General features: G+C 42.9%; 1 protein-coding gene across 3 annotated transcripts in view; it reads right to left on the reverse strand.

The window, feature by feature from the left end:
• gak (cyclin G associated kinase) overlaps positions 1-16,005 on the reverse strand; it is a 36,342-nt gene that overhangs the window by 3,176 nt on the left and 17,161 nt on the right. The window contains exons 11-28 of one of the 3 annotated variants that reach the window (XM_071532869.1): positions 14,711-14,828; positions 11,307-11,356; positions 10,791-10,939; positions 10,528-10,650; positions 10,086-10,219; positions 8,869-9,063; positions 8,432-8,549; positions 7,869-7,954; positions 7,311-7,504; positions 6,304-6,465; positions 5,635-5,801; positions 5,140-5,401; positions 4,004-4,210; positions 3,296-3,433; positions 2,524-2,610; positions 1,851-2,180; positions 1,270-1,418; positions 624-752 (exon numbers count right to left, since the gene is read on the reverse strand). In XM_071532869.1, coding sequence (XP_071388970.1) covers positions 624-752; positions 1,270-1,418; positions 1,851-2,180; positions 2,524-2,610; positions 3,296-3,433; positions 4,004-4,210; positions 5,140-5,401; positions 5,635-5,801; positions 6,304-6,465; positions 7,311-7,504; positions 7,869-7,954; positions 8,432-8,549; positions 8,869-9,063; positions 10,086-10,219; positions 10,528-10,650; positions 10,791-10,939; positions 11,307-11,356; positions 14,711-14,828 — 2,798 coding nt within the window. Of the gene's footprint in view, positions 1-575; positions 753-1,269; positions 1,419-1,850; positions 2,181-2,523; positions 2,611-3,295; positions 3,434-4,003; positions 4,211-5,139; positions 5,402-5,634; positions 5,802-6,303; positions 6,466-7,310; positions 7,505-7,868; positions 7,955-8,431; positions 8,550-8,868; positions 9,064-10,085; positions 10,220-10,527; positions 10,651-10,790; positions 10,940-11,306; positions 11,357-14,710; positions 14,829-16,005 lie in introns of all 3 variants that reach the window. The other 2 variants (XM_071532868.1, XM_071532870.1) reach the window with 2 other exon arrangements.

Below are 16,005 nucleotides of genomic sequence, written 5' to 3' on the forward strand. Positions count from 1 at the left end.
TTATCAAATAACAAAAAACTACAATACCTATTAGGTGAAATTCCAGACATAATGTGAATCTCTGTGTATTATGTCACATAATCAGTTTGAACTGCATTTGTTTACAGTTACTCTTACAGTTTGTTATAATAATTTTGTTTGCTTATGATTATTTATTTTTGTCACCATTATTTATGTAAGCTTTGGCAACATAAGTATTACTTGTCATGCCAATAAAGCTGATTGAAATTGAATTGACCCTCTTATAGCCGGCAGGTCCGAGGTTCGATCCCTACAACAGCTAATGTATCCAGAAACTTTCATGTGCCTCTCTGTTTCTGTAAGTCGGGCTAAGAGCATCAGCTACATGCAGAGTGGGATATTACCAATAACCACATGCTGATAAATTATGGCAGTGGCTGTTAAGTTGGTCTACTTTACCAGCCACTTTAGCAGGTAGCTAACCATCATTTGAAGAATCTATTCTCCTCTAAAAACCTAGGTGGCTGGTAAAATGGCATAAGTGTGGAACTGGCCACTGTGGCTTGCTTTATTCTTGCTCAAAGTAAAAGTTGAGGCAGCATGTTATACTGTACCTTATCTGGATGGACGACCAGCACGGCCTTCCTGTAGTACTTCTTCACCTGATCTGGGGTCACCAGGTCGGCCATGCCCACCGGCTTCCAGCGCGTTTCGCCCTCCCACAGCACCGTGTGCAGAGTGGACAGCAGCGCTCGGATGTTACGCTCCTTCCCCTCGATCCAGTCCAAGATCTACAGCACGGACAGCAAGACAGTTAAACAGGCCTTTAGTGCCTTTAGTAATGGAAAAACGTTAACTATCCTGATCCAACCTTGGAAGCTACTTTGAGCTACAACTCAGGACGTTGGTTTTGCTGTGACTGGAGCATCCCCCCATTTTTTAATTGAACAAACATTTGGCTGTGCTGCTCCAAGTTCAAGCTAAAGACTTTATTGTCCCCAGGGTGGGCTATTAACATCATCCCCCAGCCAAAAGCTCGTAAGTTGGTCTACCTTATCAGCACTTTTGGCAGGTAACCAACCATGGTTTAGAAGTCCCAATCTACTTAAAAAAAAAAAACCTGTGAAATCAGCTGGTGCATTTTGCAAAGCACAACCCACTGCATTATATCTACATTAGTGTGTGTAAGGTCTGGCCACTACTGCCAATATTCCTCTGCTCTGTCAAGACTTGGTTTCCCAGACTGCTGTTTGTCCAATGGTGTGCGTGTGTGGGTTGTGTGTACGCATAGTGTATTTGGTTGGTTACCTGTAATTTGAGGGGATCCATATCTTTAGTGATCTCCTGCCTCCTCATTTCAGCGATGGTCCTTGGTCCTTTCTTATCAGGCTTTGAGGCAAATCCCTGAGTTGACAGCAGGTCCTCAAAATCATCCTCCTTCACCTTGGGCTTGGGGCCTGCATCACAACGCAGTACAGTACAGACAATTGAAGCTATTATGTCGAAATACTGTAGGAATAAAGACATGCATAAAACCATCATCATATATAATTAGATATTATGATCATGATCACCAATCACGATTATTAGTCTGCATAAACTGAAGGAGAAAAAAAAGTATTTTACTGCACAGACGGCATCTTATATCAACATCTTGACTAATTTCAAATGACATGAAATGTTTTATACTGCCAATATATATATAAATATTCTATGATTATTAATTATGGAAACTGAAAATCACAATATATGATTACTTGTGCAGTCCTAACATTGATTAGGTCTCCCTTGGAAAAGAGATTTTGTATCTCAATGGGACGTCCTGGTAAAGTAAAGGCTAAATAAAATAAAATGAACAGTTCCTTTCACTTCCACTCATTCTTTCTTACCGAAGCCAGGCCCGCGGACGCCCCGCTCCTCTCTCCCTCCGATGACGCTGGAGAAGTTCAGGTTGTAGTTGGGTTTGGAGGCCTGTGCGCCTGCAGCAGGCTGGGAGGATGGCGGCGCTTTGGGTGCCGACCCTGATCCAGATCCAGATGCAGATCCAGATCCAGATCCAGATCCAGATCCGGATGTGGGCTTCCAGGGTTTGTTCTGGGCAGAGCCGGGTCTTCCCGGCTGCCAGGACTGGCCTTGAGGTTTAGCAGAGGAGGAGGAAGAGGAGGCGGAAGGAGCCTTGGTGCTGAAAGTCGGACCGGAAAAACTACTGCTGGACGAACCTGGAGAAGACGTGAGGGAAAAATGAGGAGAAATTATAATCTGTCAGTCAGTCAATCTATCTCTAGTATCAATCTACTGTATCTATCTATCCACCCATCCATCTAATTATCTATCCATCTATGCACAATTTGTTGTGCACCAGCCACTATGGCTGAGAGCTTGCAAAGTATTTACCAGTCAAATACAATTTTCACTGTAGGATAAGGCAGTGATGGCTGGTAACCTGCCAACAACCAAATTTTCCCTCGCTCCCTCAAAGACAGGCCCGTTGCCTGGATCCCTTCTTACTGCTGGCACATTACCACCGTTACAGGTGACTTGAGAACTGAGCAGGCCTCTTACTTGGTAAATTGGAGCCCAGGTTTCCCAGGTCGGCAAAAGGGTCGAAGGTCTGAGACTTGGCCTTTGAGATAGACGACACTCCAGGAGCTACACACACAGAGGAAGAAAGAGATGTTTTTTAGAATTAGAATAAATTTATTTACAAAAAACAATCAATCTACATGACTGTGTTGGTGACACTGGGTGCACAAACATATCAACAACTCGTACATAGTGGCTACTACATCCAAAATCACAAGCTATTTTCAGTCTTTTACAAGCTATCTGTGTTTAATAGAACAGAATGGGTGCCGTGATGCATGAAGCTGGCAGTTCTCACCGATGTGGTTTTCAAGTGAGCTAGTGACCATAATTCATTACACCTGAGGCTCTTCGCATCTGTGCTCCTTTGAGTCGCGGAGCGCCCACACAAACTGAATGGAAACGCAGTTTGAAACGCAGCCTTGACAATCAGACGGAAGTATAATAGTCAGTTAATGTTGCCAATGCCATTTGCTTATACTAGATGGAGAGACTTTAGTGCCTGAAACACTTACTGGGCTCGTTAAATGAAACGTCAATAACAAGTCATCAGTGAACCCCGTCCTGACGCAGCCGAAGTAAATTGACAACCTCTGCGAAACACTGATCTGTGTGTGTGTGTGTGTGTGTGTGTGTGTGTGTATGTGTACATCACAAGGAACGCCGCTCTGACCTACCTGTATACATAATACATAATGAACGCATAAGTGTATACACATCCAAAAACACACCAACATGTTCCTGCACCTACCTGTGTTGGTGTAGTTGGGTTTGCCGGTGGCGGCGCTCATGCCGGCGGTGGTGCTGGCTGCCCAGCTGTCCCACCCACCCAGCAGGTCTGGCTGGCTGGCCGATGATGTCATCTTAGGAGGGTCATTCACTAGCTTATCTGTTAAGGCACAAACACACAAAGCATTTACACGTTAAGTTTGGTTGCAATTACTAGGCAAGGGTAGATTCTGACACCCAGATTGGTGACTGTGGAAGAAAGGACGATAGTTTGTCCAGCAAAGGTGAGAAGAGTTATAGATGAGTGTTTTTGTTGTTTGCTGTTGAGCTGGAGGAAAGTGTGTCATCCTGGCAGATGTTGAGATACGATGAGGCAGCAGAGCAACATATGTACAGCTTCGTGAGATAGCATAGGGTGTATAGCCATCTTTCATTTAGTTATATTTAATATTTGTAAGACCTTTTTAATGCCAGTAAGGGTTAAATATGACCATTATCACAACTGAAATGAATGTGAAAATGAAAACTGTAGATGTATGAGAATATAGATCTGTCACTGGAAAAACAACACACCCAGAAACTGCAATAGTTTTAAGACCTATAAAACAGAATTTCAGACTTAAAATGCTTTATTTAACTGTATTCAAGACCTTTTCAGACCTTGAATTTAGATAATAATTTGAGACATTTTAAGACTTTTTCAGGACCTGCAGACACTGGCTGCACTTACTGAGGTTGAAGAGGCTGGTATTGGAAACCGAAGGGGGGTTACTCTGAGCTGAACCGAACCCACTGGTGCCAGAACTGTCAGACCCCAACAAATCACCGAACAGGTCAGGACCCGACGCCTGCCGCGACGAAGCAACACTGGGACCGGCACCGGAGCCAGAGCCAGAGCCGGAGCCCACCCCAAACGGATCGAACAGGTCGCCCATGGCTGCGGGACACGGAGACACGGAGGGGGAGAGACAGGGGATAATTGGAGGGTTTTATTTTTTTAATCACGAGCTCACTATTATAATTTTAAGAAAAACACATTTCTGTGTAACTGATAACAATTTGGTGAATACTTTTATCCAAAGCACCATTCCAACAGTGCATACATTTGAACATGGATGCACCACATATAGTGATAAAATGGAAAATATACAAATTTGGGGTTATACATGTATGTCATTATTCAGTGGGGGATTCATCAACCAACCATCAGTTGGTCTATGGGCCGATTATCTGATCAAAACCATGGGATGGAACTGAGGCTCATATGTACTTTATGAAACACAACATGTCGCCACTATTGGAACGGTATGAAATTAACTCCCGCCGTTTGCAGGTGTCTGTATATACATATTTAGTTGCGGCTCGAAATTCGGTCGACTCAACCAGACACTTTGGCAGGCAACCAACCGTCATTCAGAGGTCCATTTACTGTTCTAAAAATCATATTTGCCTGGTAGAATAGTGGAAGTGGCAAGCGAGAAAAGTTAAGTTTCCTGCCGTAATTATTGGCTCAGTTTACATTGCATTAGAAAGAAGAATGCTTTAGTAAAACCGCACACTTGGTTGGAGTTTTACTCCTAGTTGTCCCAAAGATTAACAAGGGAGGAGGTTTGTTAAAAATTGAGATGTCCACCATTTGGAAAATTTGATGCTTTCTCTTGCAGAATGTTTGCTGGCATGAAAGTAAATGATATTATGCGTTTTTATTAAAGGCATGACTCACCATAGGCCTTAAATAGTTACATTTTTGAACTTGAGTGGATTTATAGCACTTTTTGGAATGAAACCCTTAATTTGTTTACTGTATGGTACATTTGAATGAATACTGGCAATACAAGACAACAAACAGCCACTGTGGACTCTTACATTTGGGGTCCGGTGTTGCTCCACCAGGCGGCCCACTGAAGAACAAATCCTCCTGCACCGCTGCAGTGTGACCAGCAGGGGGGGCGAACAGGTCGTTGAGGAGGTCGCTGTTGCTGGAGGAGGTTTTCAGGCCTCCCTGGACTCCCTGATGAGGAGCGGAGGAGGAGGAAGAGGAGGATGTGGTGGGATGTTGAGGGTCAGAGTTCAACCCCAAGAGGTCAGCGGTGTCACTGGCAGGAGCTTCCTGGGCAGGAGGGGGGGTCTGGGGGGAGAAAGGAGAGCGAAACGGATAGGAGGGATGAGTGAAAAAATGTAAGCCATTTACACCAGGATCTTATGCATTTTGTCTCCATCTGAACACAGTCTGATCACCCAGGATGCATGTTACTGCCAGGTGTAAAAAGGGGCCATGTATTGATGATATATAACATTTTCCTGCCTATGTTTTAGCTGGACGAATCAGTCATTCAACAAACCAACCAACTCCTTCCCCACCTCGAAGTCAGCATCAAATAGTGGCTCGCTGGGGTCACGTGACAGCGGCTCCCCACAGGGAGCAGAGTACGAGTAGGACTCTCCCTCTGATTGGTCACTCAGGTCCTCCTGGTCATCCATGGTCCCGCCTCCCTGACTGTCTGAGGCTTCGTGGTGGCCGCTCACATCTGGAAATAAATGAAGAAGCTGGTCAATGGAAGTTTTAGGACACTCTAAAGTCACTCTCACAGACATTAATCCTTGTAAAAACTTGACATAAAGATTAAGTTTGCTTCAGATTTTACCAGAAAATGATGTTCCCGATGACTTAAGACTTTTGCTGATGGTATGTGAGAGGGGAAGCTGCACCCCCAAGGGGATGAAAGTATCTATCTATCTATCTATCTATCTATTTATCTATCACAGCAAAACGTGTCCAATAGGAAACATTTTATAGCTACTATAAATGGTTATTAATAGCTATTTGTTAGAAAAAATTATCTAAAACAAAGTTTACTTGTGTAACAATTAAATCAAAAAAACATTAACCATTAAAACCATTTCAAGTGTTATCCCTTGTGATTTCATCATTACAAATAGATTTTGTAAGGTATGGTATGCCAAGGTATTGTTTTACAATCCAACCCATGATACTGGCTGGTACTGACAATACTGTGACAACACTAGTACCTTCCCAGTCCAGGGTCTGGAAGAAGTTGTTGGCGTTGGTATCGGTGCTGACAGGAGATTCTGGTTCTGTGGCGCTGGAGCCATCAGGAGTCTGAGCCGGCTGGGGGGACTCAGAGTCGTAAAACGCTGAGGAACCTGGCTGACGGGGAAGCTCCGGCTTACCTGGGGGGGTTAGGATGGAAGGTTTAGTTTGTCTGCACATACAAATGATAAAAACTGAACAGTAACAGAAAATATGTGCTACCAAGGTGCTTAAAAGGGCTTAGAAGAGAAAACGAATGAAAATGACAGATACATAAGAGAAATGAGGAGCAGTAACCAAATGATATGAAATCTCAACATGGAAGAGAATGGCAACAACAAAATGCATACATAACAAATATGGGAAATAAAATCACTTTTAAGTCACCAGGCGTCATGGCTGCTTCAGGCATCTTTCAAATTTCATGGAAAGTATTGGTTTCACTACTGCCTTGTCTCCACTGACCGGGGTTTAGCCAGGCTGTGGCCGGTCTGGCTCAAAGCCAGTGTCTCCACTGTCTTTAGAAACCTGGCTAAACCAGGCTGGACCACAGAGCAGGTCGTCTAACATAACCTGGATTGTATTACATGACCTAGACCTGGGGCAAGCTGCCCACAAGCCCCAAAACAAAAGATCCTAAACAGAAAATTGCCCGTATATTTTGGAAAAGTTTTGTGCAGCATTTGGTTTTAATAGTGGGTGTTGTTAAATGTGTCTGTTTCTCAAAGTAAGATATTGGAAGAACAACAATGACACCACTGTCTGTGGTTTGTTTCACTGTTCTCTCACTCTTAGTGCTTAAATTTAAGGCTATTTTGTGGTGTGCAAAAGGCGCTCATCATTTTCAAATTCTGCTGTTCTTTTGCCAGCTTGCTCATAGATGGAGACACAAACTAAAGCGAACCATACCAAGACACACCTAACCCCAGCTTGTGCTGAACAGAGCTAATGGAGACAGGGGTTATGTCAAGTGAACACCACCTACCGAACTTGCTGAGGATCTCCTGCTGTTCGTCCCGCGACGAGAAAAGGATTTTGGGGTTGAGGCCCTTGGTGTGGAAGCCGTCCCAGGGAGGGGTCTTGGTGCTGGGTCGATCCCTGGGCTCTACCTCGATGTCCAGGTTGACCTGGAACAAGTCTGGGTACTTCTCCTGGATGTCACAGGCATCCAGATCATACCTGACAGGAAAACAGAGGGGTGGGAAAGAGACAGGAAAACAGAGGGGTGGGAAAGAGAGAGGAAAGGAGCGAGTATTTTAAGAGTTTTATTTGAAAAAGAATTTGTGAAAATGACAAAATGCTGACAAAATGACTGCTGACATAAAAGTAAAAGAACTATTTACGTTCGCTACTTACTATTAACGTTACAGTAAAAGTTGTGAGTCATCTTAAGACCTTTGCCTACAAAAAGTCAGAAACCAAGTCTCTCTGATAAAAACAACAGGTGCTAGCCATTAGGAAGTTTGAAACTTGCAGCACTGAATGAATGATGATCTCATCCATTCAAGTGTATTGTGCGGCATTGTGCAGATTGTGTACGTACTTGGCAAACTTGACAGTGGTGGCGTTTCTGGGGACGAAGCCTGTGTGGAACTGGATCTGGATCTGAAACATCTTCATGGATGCCATCTGAAACAAAACAAACTTCAGTGTTCAATTTGCCCGTATTAATCACTGTTTACCTTTCATCCATCTAAAAATGTATTTAGCATTTTAGGCATTTACCTGACGCCCCTATGCAGAGTGACTTATAATGCGTACAAAGGTACACTAACAGGAAAACTCTCTTTACCTTTTCACATACAGGTAGTTATGTCACAGCAGTTGATGTCGATGGTATTTGTGAAAGATTAGTCACATTCCAGCACGACAGCATGTGTGTGCGCACGTGTGTGTGTATTCCAGTGTCTACACTTTCAAATGAAAATGTATTTGTGTGTGTGTGCATATGAGTATGGACATCTGTATGTGTGTACAGGTGTACCTGCAAGTGTGTGTGTGTGTGTGTGTGTGTGTGTGTGTGTGTGTGTGTGTGTGTGTGTGTGTGTGTGTGTGTGTGTGTAGAAGTGCGTGTGTGTGTGTGTGTGAGTGTGTGTGAGTGCGTACCTTGGCTTGAAGCCGTCCTCCCAGCGTAGATCTGGCATGGTAGATCACCACCAGCACGTCTCCTTGGACTGTCACATTGAGGGGAATCTCCGCTCTCCCGTCCTCCATCTTAAAATCCCTGGAGAGTGAGAGCAAGAGAAAGAAAGTGCAGGAAAGAACAGAGGGTTTTTTTTAACCTTCATTTCTCCAGGGAAAGCTGCTTGCTCTTTTTCAGCAACACCCTGCTTCACATTCATACAATCACACACATTCATACCTGGGAGCTGCCCAGTGCAACCACAGTCTTCTACTGTTGACCACTGAGCAGCTCCACTGGAACAATACATGAAGGTGCAGGATAAATGCATGAAGGGGGACTTCTACACTATTCATGTTTGAGTATGTGTGTTTGTTGAGTGTGTACGGGCATCCATCCCTCTGTGTGTGTATGAACCTACTTCATCTTGTCATACTCCTGCGACGTGGTGAGGACCCTCTCGTCTCCGACGTAAACTTCGCAGAACGGCCTGCACCCGTTACGCTGCTTGTTGAAGAGCGGCACGGGCGTCATGACGATGGAGCGAATTATTATGGGCTTGCTGTGGGGGATGATGGGCTCCTCGGCCATCATGTCGCACATATATTCTATATACCTACAAAAAACAGCCAATCAAAAACAAGATCAAGATCATGGAATGTTTATGGAAAGAAAAAATATCTTTCCTTACCTACAAACACGTGTTTGTGCGTTTGTTACGTAAAAACCCCAAACAGGGAAAATAAAACTTACTGGTGAACTTGTTTAAGTTGAGAACCGCTAGTGATTTTATGTGTGTATGTCTGTAAATGCATGTAATGCACAAATCCATGTGTCTTTGTGTTAAACTGTGTGTGCGCGTTCATGAATGCATATGCTTATGTCCATCTGTACTTCCGTGTAAGTTCTTCACATCAGAGGCATTTTGAGTATACAAGTCCCCAAGAGCCTGTGGTCAGCTTGGCCAATCAGAAGTAATCTAACATTAGCAGCTAGCCTGTATTCATATTGGCCAATCAGAAGTAATCTAACATTAGCAGCTATCTTGTAGTCAGCTTGGCCAATCAGTAGTAATGCATTAACACAAGACTTAATCCCAGCTCAGCTGGCTTGGTCAAAGATGGCAGCATGCCAGCATAAACCAGTGATTTATGGTCTACAGCCAGATTTGGAAAAATTTGAGTAATTAAAAAAACAACTTCTGTACCTCCCCTCTCTGCTTTTTCTAGCAGTTGTCACTTAAATGATCATTCTGTGCTGCTTGTAATTTTGGTGATCTAAAGCTTATTCTACTGTTGCACTCTCTCTCAATAAGCTTAATGCTTAAGCTTAATGCTGAAAATTGTATTTGTGTTGTATTTTTAATTGAGACAAAGAAATGTAAAACCTCAACCAGCATCAAATCTATATATTATGAGCAAAATATATAACAAAATCTTTTTTTTTTTACCAGCAATTGATTTGCATTAGTGTGTACAGGATCTGGACACTACTGTAACAATCCCCTGCTCCATTGAACACACCCCCCTTCCTGAGCCTCATGATGTGTGTGTGTGTGTGTGTGTGTGTGTGTGTGGTGTGTGTGTGTGTGTGTGTGTGTGTGTGTGTGTGTGTGTGTGTGTGTGTGCGTGCGTGTACCTCTTGTGTGAGGGAGCTATGCCAGGCGGGCAGCGCTTCATGGAGAACATGTAGACCGCAGCCTCAGCTGTGGTGAACAGACGACAGAAACACAGGAAAGAACACACAGCCACAGCCGACGCTGCCCTGCCATCCTGCAGGCAGACACAGAGAGAGACAATGAAAACATGATGTTGCAACTGTCAACCTCACCTTCCTTATTCTTCTTACTTCTCGTCCTTGACTTCCTCTTCTCCCTCTCCAAGGATAAATACATAAGGAGGGACTTCTACAGTCACTACTACTATAGAGTACTGGTGCTGTGTCAGCCCTCTGAAGTTTTTTTTAATTAATGTGGAAGTTGACTCAGCCTTTTACTACCTTCTACTCTTGACCCCAAAACATGCCACTCTTTATGCAGAAGAGAAGAGAAGAGAAGAGAAGAGAAGAGAAGGCTACTAACCAGACAGTGTACTATACAGATGTTCCTCTGGTCCTGTTTGAGCCACAGGTGCATGTTCTTACATACACTGTAGAGATTGCGGAGGTTGGGGGCACGGCGTGCCTGCCAGTTACACTCTGAAACCTACACACACACACACACACACACACGGGAAGGAAACAAACTTTTTTTATCAAAGTGGCTGATAGAGTAGACAAACTTTCCAACTTTATGTGCATGTGCGCACATATCCACAGAGACACACACACACACACACTTCATACCCTGTTGTGGAATCGTGAAGGCCTGTACGATCGCTTGGAGAGGTTGTAGACGGCATAGTGGCCGGCGTGACGCGAGTCCAGGAACAGACGAACGTCCTCAATGTTGTTCTTTATTGCTGACTCAACCCCCTCTGCTGGGAATGACATGACTACACACACACACACACACACACACACACACACACACAGAAATATGCAACAGATGTTAAATATTGTTTATCTTTTTCCTGAAATGTTCAACTTTGCTTAAACTGTGAAATCATTTTCCATGACTGCTACTTAAGACATGTCTGGATGGGATTAGTTCATATTTGTTTTACTCCAGGAGGTCAGGTAATGTTATTTTCATCAGTGTGATTCAGAATGCCGATATTTGTGATTGTTACTGGCCCCCACTGGAGTAACAGTTACAGGACAAATAACCTACTGCTTTTCAGCCAACTCCCACACCCTCTTTCACTTCTAGTACCATCCAGACTGATGTCCAGACTGATCAATGGGAGTTACCACCCCTACCTGCTATTCTGGAGGTGATGTATGAAATATCCAGGTCCCCTTTGGCGTAGCTGTTAGAGAAAGCAAAAAAAGGTGTACTTGTAAACTTATCTGCAATAGGTATACAACATAGAAGGGAGCAGAAAACACAAAACACTATCTAAATAATAAAACGGGTTGACTAAGGTCTGGGAGACAACACAGATGTAACCAAAGAAGTCCCACTTTTTTACTGCAAGCGTGTTGAACTACTGTTGCAATCAATCCCCAAGAGGAACTGTCTGAAAAAGATCAAGGTTTGCTTGCTTTTCTGCTGCCAAAAGTTACAAGTAACAGCCTGGTAACCAGCTGGTTCAGAGACAAGAAAGTTTTGTATTACAGCATACTAATTTTGTTGTACTTTATATCATTCGAGAAAGAATGATCTGCAGTAATGTTGCAGGAGAGATGCATGATAGATGTATGGAGGGGGGCTTCTATCATGGCTACCACATTACAAAATTCCAACCAAATTTGGTTTTAATGAAGGATGTTCCACAAATATGTAACAGGTTGAGCTAAAAATCCTTCATCATAGTTTTTCCTCAGGGGTCAGAACACTCTGACCTGGTAAATGTGGCTGAGACCAAAACATTGCTTAACAAACAATTACCAAGTTTTGCATCTTCCTATATTTTCCCATAACTATCTCTAAGCAAGCTGCTGCTAATTTAAATAAGTTGAAGTAGCAGCAATGAATTACAGAGTTTTACACACAAAAACCACAGCAAATTTCAATAACACTTTACAGTTATTCCACTTTATTCCACTGCATTAACCTGTGTATTATCCAATTGGAAAGTATTTTAAGTAGAATACTCTGTAAGACTTAGGCTAATGAGAACCTTCCTTACCAATAATGTACTTACAAAGCCATTGTTAAGTGTTACCAAGATACATATTAACTGGTCATGGCTCACAAAACACCTACTTGAAGATATCACTGCAAAACGGATCATGTTTAATCATCTACTATGTACTATGAGTAGGGCTTCTTTTAAAAGTAAGTAAGCACCTGAGAGTTCCTCACCGGAAAAATATCCCTAATGGGTTCTTTTAAGAACTCTCATATGTACACATTTGTGGAGGTACCATTAAGGTTCATGAACCCGTTGTAAAAGGGTTCCTCGCGCAACCATCTGGGCTTCCTGTTTTTTGTAGTGGAACCAATTAACAAGCATTTCATCATCAACAAATTATAAATAAATAGAAGGCTTCAGACGGGTACTAATATTTTAGCTTGGTATCTGCCTCCAGATACCAGATATCCAGATATTGTTATCTGTGCACCAGTCATCAATTTCTGTTACTTTCGACAGGACTACTGATTTAAAACAAGTGTAACCGCTACAGCTATATAAACTGCAGTCTGTAGCTTAAGTATTGGGGCGGTGAGCCAAAGGTCAGGGACATTTTATAAGGGCAGATGCTTGCTGTCACATGGGAATAAACCCAGGCCTTCATGTTGATGGATGGCCTCCCTACTTAGTACTGACTGTGCCACCTTGCTGTTAAGTCTTATTTATCGTTGACTGATGTAGAAAGTAGGTGACACTGGGTTTCACAGCAAAAACTTAAAGCAAAAGAACTTCTGTTTTATAATCATGTTGGAACAATGACAACAGCAAAAACAAGCAAGATAAGCGCACAGCCCCTTTACTTTTACCACTGACTGTATCTTAATATGTATTACAAACAAACAAACTGAAGGCTAAGCTAGATAGTTAATCTATCTACGCTGATGATTCTCCACTTTGTCTGTATGGAGTTAGGGCACACACAGATGATGCTGGTTAAGACACAGAAGTAGCCGGAATGGTGGTTTACAGGTTTAGTATGCAGTGGGGGGGATGATCAAACCTTTTATCTATACTCAAGATTCTACCATTCATTCATTCCAACATTCAATCATCCACCCAAATATGACCCCCACACTATGCAACTGGGGCAAGGGGGGCAATGGATCAGGCTGATTGTCCGTCCGGACATATCTCAGGTGATAACAAAGACATCACTGGTCTGATTTTGACAAAACTTGGAGGGATGTTGGATCTTTGCATTGTTCTGGCATTTAAAAATATTACAATGACTGGTCTTGTTAGAATTAAACATAAAAATGTCAATCTTTGAAAGGTCAGAACTGCTATATCACCAGTACAATTTTTATGAAAGTTGGAGGAATGACGCATCTCGTTTTGGCCTAAAGAGTGCCTGCACCATTTGTGAGGGTTGACATGTTTCACTTATTTTGTTGATTTTGTTGTCTTTCATTGTTCCATTCACTCTTATTAAGCTACTCATCTGTTCACTCCCTTCACTCTCTCCTTCATACATTCAATCAATTCATTCAGTGTGTGTTAGGGTCAGAAGTCAGTGTGTGATTATAGACACAGCACAGCAAAAGGCTTAGTAGCGTTCTCTCAGTCAAACACACACTATAGGAACACACACAGAACGGCTCATGAGTCGGGCGCGCATCATTGACCCATATTTACCTTGGGTTGCTAGGTGATGGACACACAGTGGGACCATGAGGGATGGGGGACAGAGAAAAGAAACAACAAAAAATAAACAAAACAACCACCACCACCAAACAAACAAAAATAAATGGATCAACCGACAGATTAACAAAATGAAACCCTGACCTTGAGTGGACAGCATGGCTATTAAGGTAAATCTGAGGGCAGGATAGGGGTGAACATGCATGGATACACAGACCAATTCCAGGTGTATATTCAACATGTACATATGATTCAGGTCGAGGCAACTGTGATTAAACACAAGGATCGACAAAGATGCAGAGTTTTGGTGAGAGTGGGACCAAACAGTTTGCTTTGGACCAACAATGCTGTCTAAAACATGGAATTTTCTGCAGCGGCCTAGAGGTTAAAGAAGCAGGCCTATGTGCCCAGAAGGTTGCCAGTGAAAAGTAAATGAAAAATGCTCTACCCTCCCTCAACACTTGCTGTCAAGGTGCCCATGAGCAAGACACTTAATCCAAAACTGCTCCAGCGGAGCTACACATTGCTGGTCAACAGACTTTGACTGTGGTTGTACTGGGAAGATCCCAGTTGTTCAACTATTTTGGTGTGAAGCAGGGTCTTGTCGAAAAAGACCATGCATGCTTAGTCAAGTTTCCCTAGATAACAAAAGTAGAAATGGTGGGATCGATTGAGCAATGCCTCCCCATGGTGGGATCAATTGAGCAATGCCTCCCCATGTATTGGCATGAGAGGGAGGGAGAAAATCTTTAGTCTGCCAAGCTTTAGGAATAAAACACAAGCAGCGCCGGCTGGTCTTTAGTGGCAAAAAAGGTCAACTGAACAGAATCAGACTGAAAATCATACATGTCTGGTAAGCAGTGGAACAAAGCTGCAGCACCTTACCTGGCTACTGACTGGATGACCTTAGAGGAAGTGTCCTTTATATTTGTCAGGAAGCGTTCTGTCCCGCCCTTTAAAATATCCAGGAAGCCGCTGCCTGACTGATCAGGATCATACACACCTAGGTATCATGGGGAAAAAAGGAAAAAAAGAGAAGTTAATAATAAATTTGTGGAAATTATGATGGCTTGAGCACTGACATTAGGTTCAGAAGTTACACCCAAAACAATAAAAATCAATGGAAATATAAATAATGAAACCACACATGAAAGGAGCTTGCCAACTTGGTGATATCTGCATTTTCAATCTAGTGGAAGGAACTACAACATGAGGAAATAAAGAGTTGTTTACCAAGTTATGATCTATGACAGATAGATTAGAATATCATAGCTAAATACTATGAATGAAATGTAAAAAACATCCTTTTATATCTGAGAGATGTTGGATATGAAATATCTGAGGAGGCACATTCCCTTTCAGTTTGAATGGGCAGGACCTTATGTCACACTCAGCCCAGTCAATACTTGTGAACATGAAAAACCTTGGGGCCTGTGGAAAATGCAATGGGAAAAATCAAACAGTTCTTTTCAGTTGTGAAGAAGTTGCCTTTTTTGAGATGCAAGAAGACACAGACGGTCTGAAACACATTAATTAGCCAGATCTGATCGTATGAATGGGTATGGAGACTGGAGCCACTCTCTAACAGAAAGAGCAAACACATTCTGCTGTCAACAGATGGCTGACCGGCCGTGCAGCAATCCTCTTACTGAACGGCACGCAGCCTGTATGTGTGCGTGCGTGTTTGCACGTGGAAGGTGTATGCATGGTTGTTTGTGTGTGTCCAGGAGCATATGTGCCCATTTCACTAATTTGGAGGAAAAAAAGTTACGGATAAACAACAGAAATACAACATTCTCACAAAGTACATTTAGCTGATGCTCTCATTCATAGGGTGGGAAATCACCACCAGCCATCAGCCAAATGTTGGAACATTTGGGCCGTGACTGTTAAGTTTGTTTTCTCTACCAGCCACTTTGGCAGGTAACCAACCATCATTTGATAGTTCTTTTCTACGCTACAACAAATCAGGCTAATGAAGTGGTGAAAGCAGCTTGTAAACTTTGCAATAAACCAGCCACCATGGCCGGTGGACCACTAAGTTAAAATCCTACCTTGCTTAACATATAGGCCACAGGTGAGCTCCTGGGCCTTAGGTTTAGGCACAAAGTCGGCCAAGGTTAGTAGGTTATAGAACGACTGGGAAAACGAGCTTAGGCACTGCAATATGGAAACCATGT

Source organism: Centroberyx affinis, unplaced genomic scaffold, assembly GCF_046629955.1.
Source record: "Centroberyx affinis isolate AG114_WGS23_722 - 3 ecotype Tasmania unplaced genomic scaffold, CSIRO-AGI_Caff_v1 ptg002266l_1, whole genome shotgun sequence".
In the NCBI taxonomy this organism is placed as follows: domain Eukaryota; kingdom Metazoa; phylum Chordata; class Actinopteri; order Beryciformes; family Berycidae; genus Centroberyx; species Centroberyx affinis.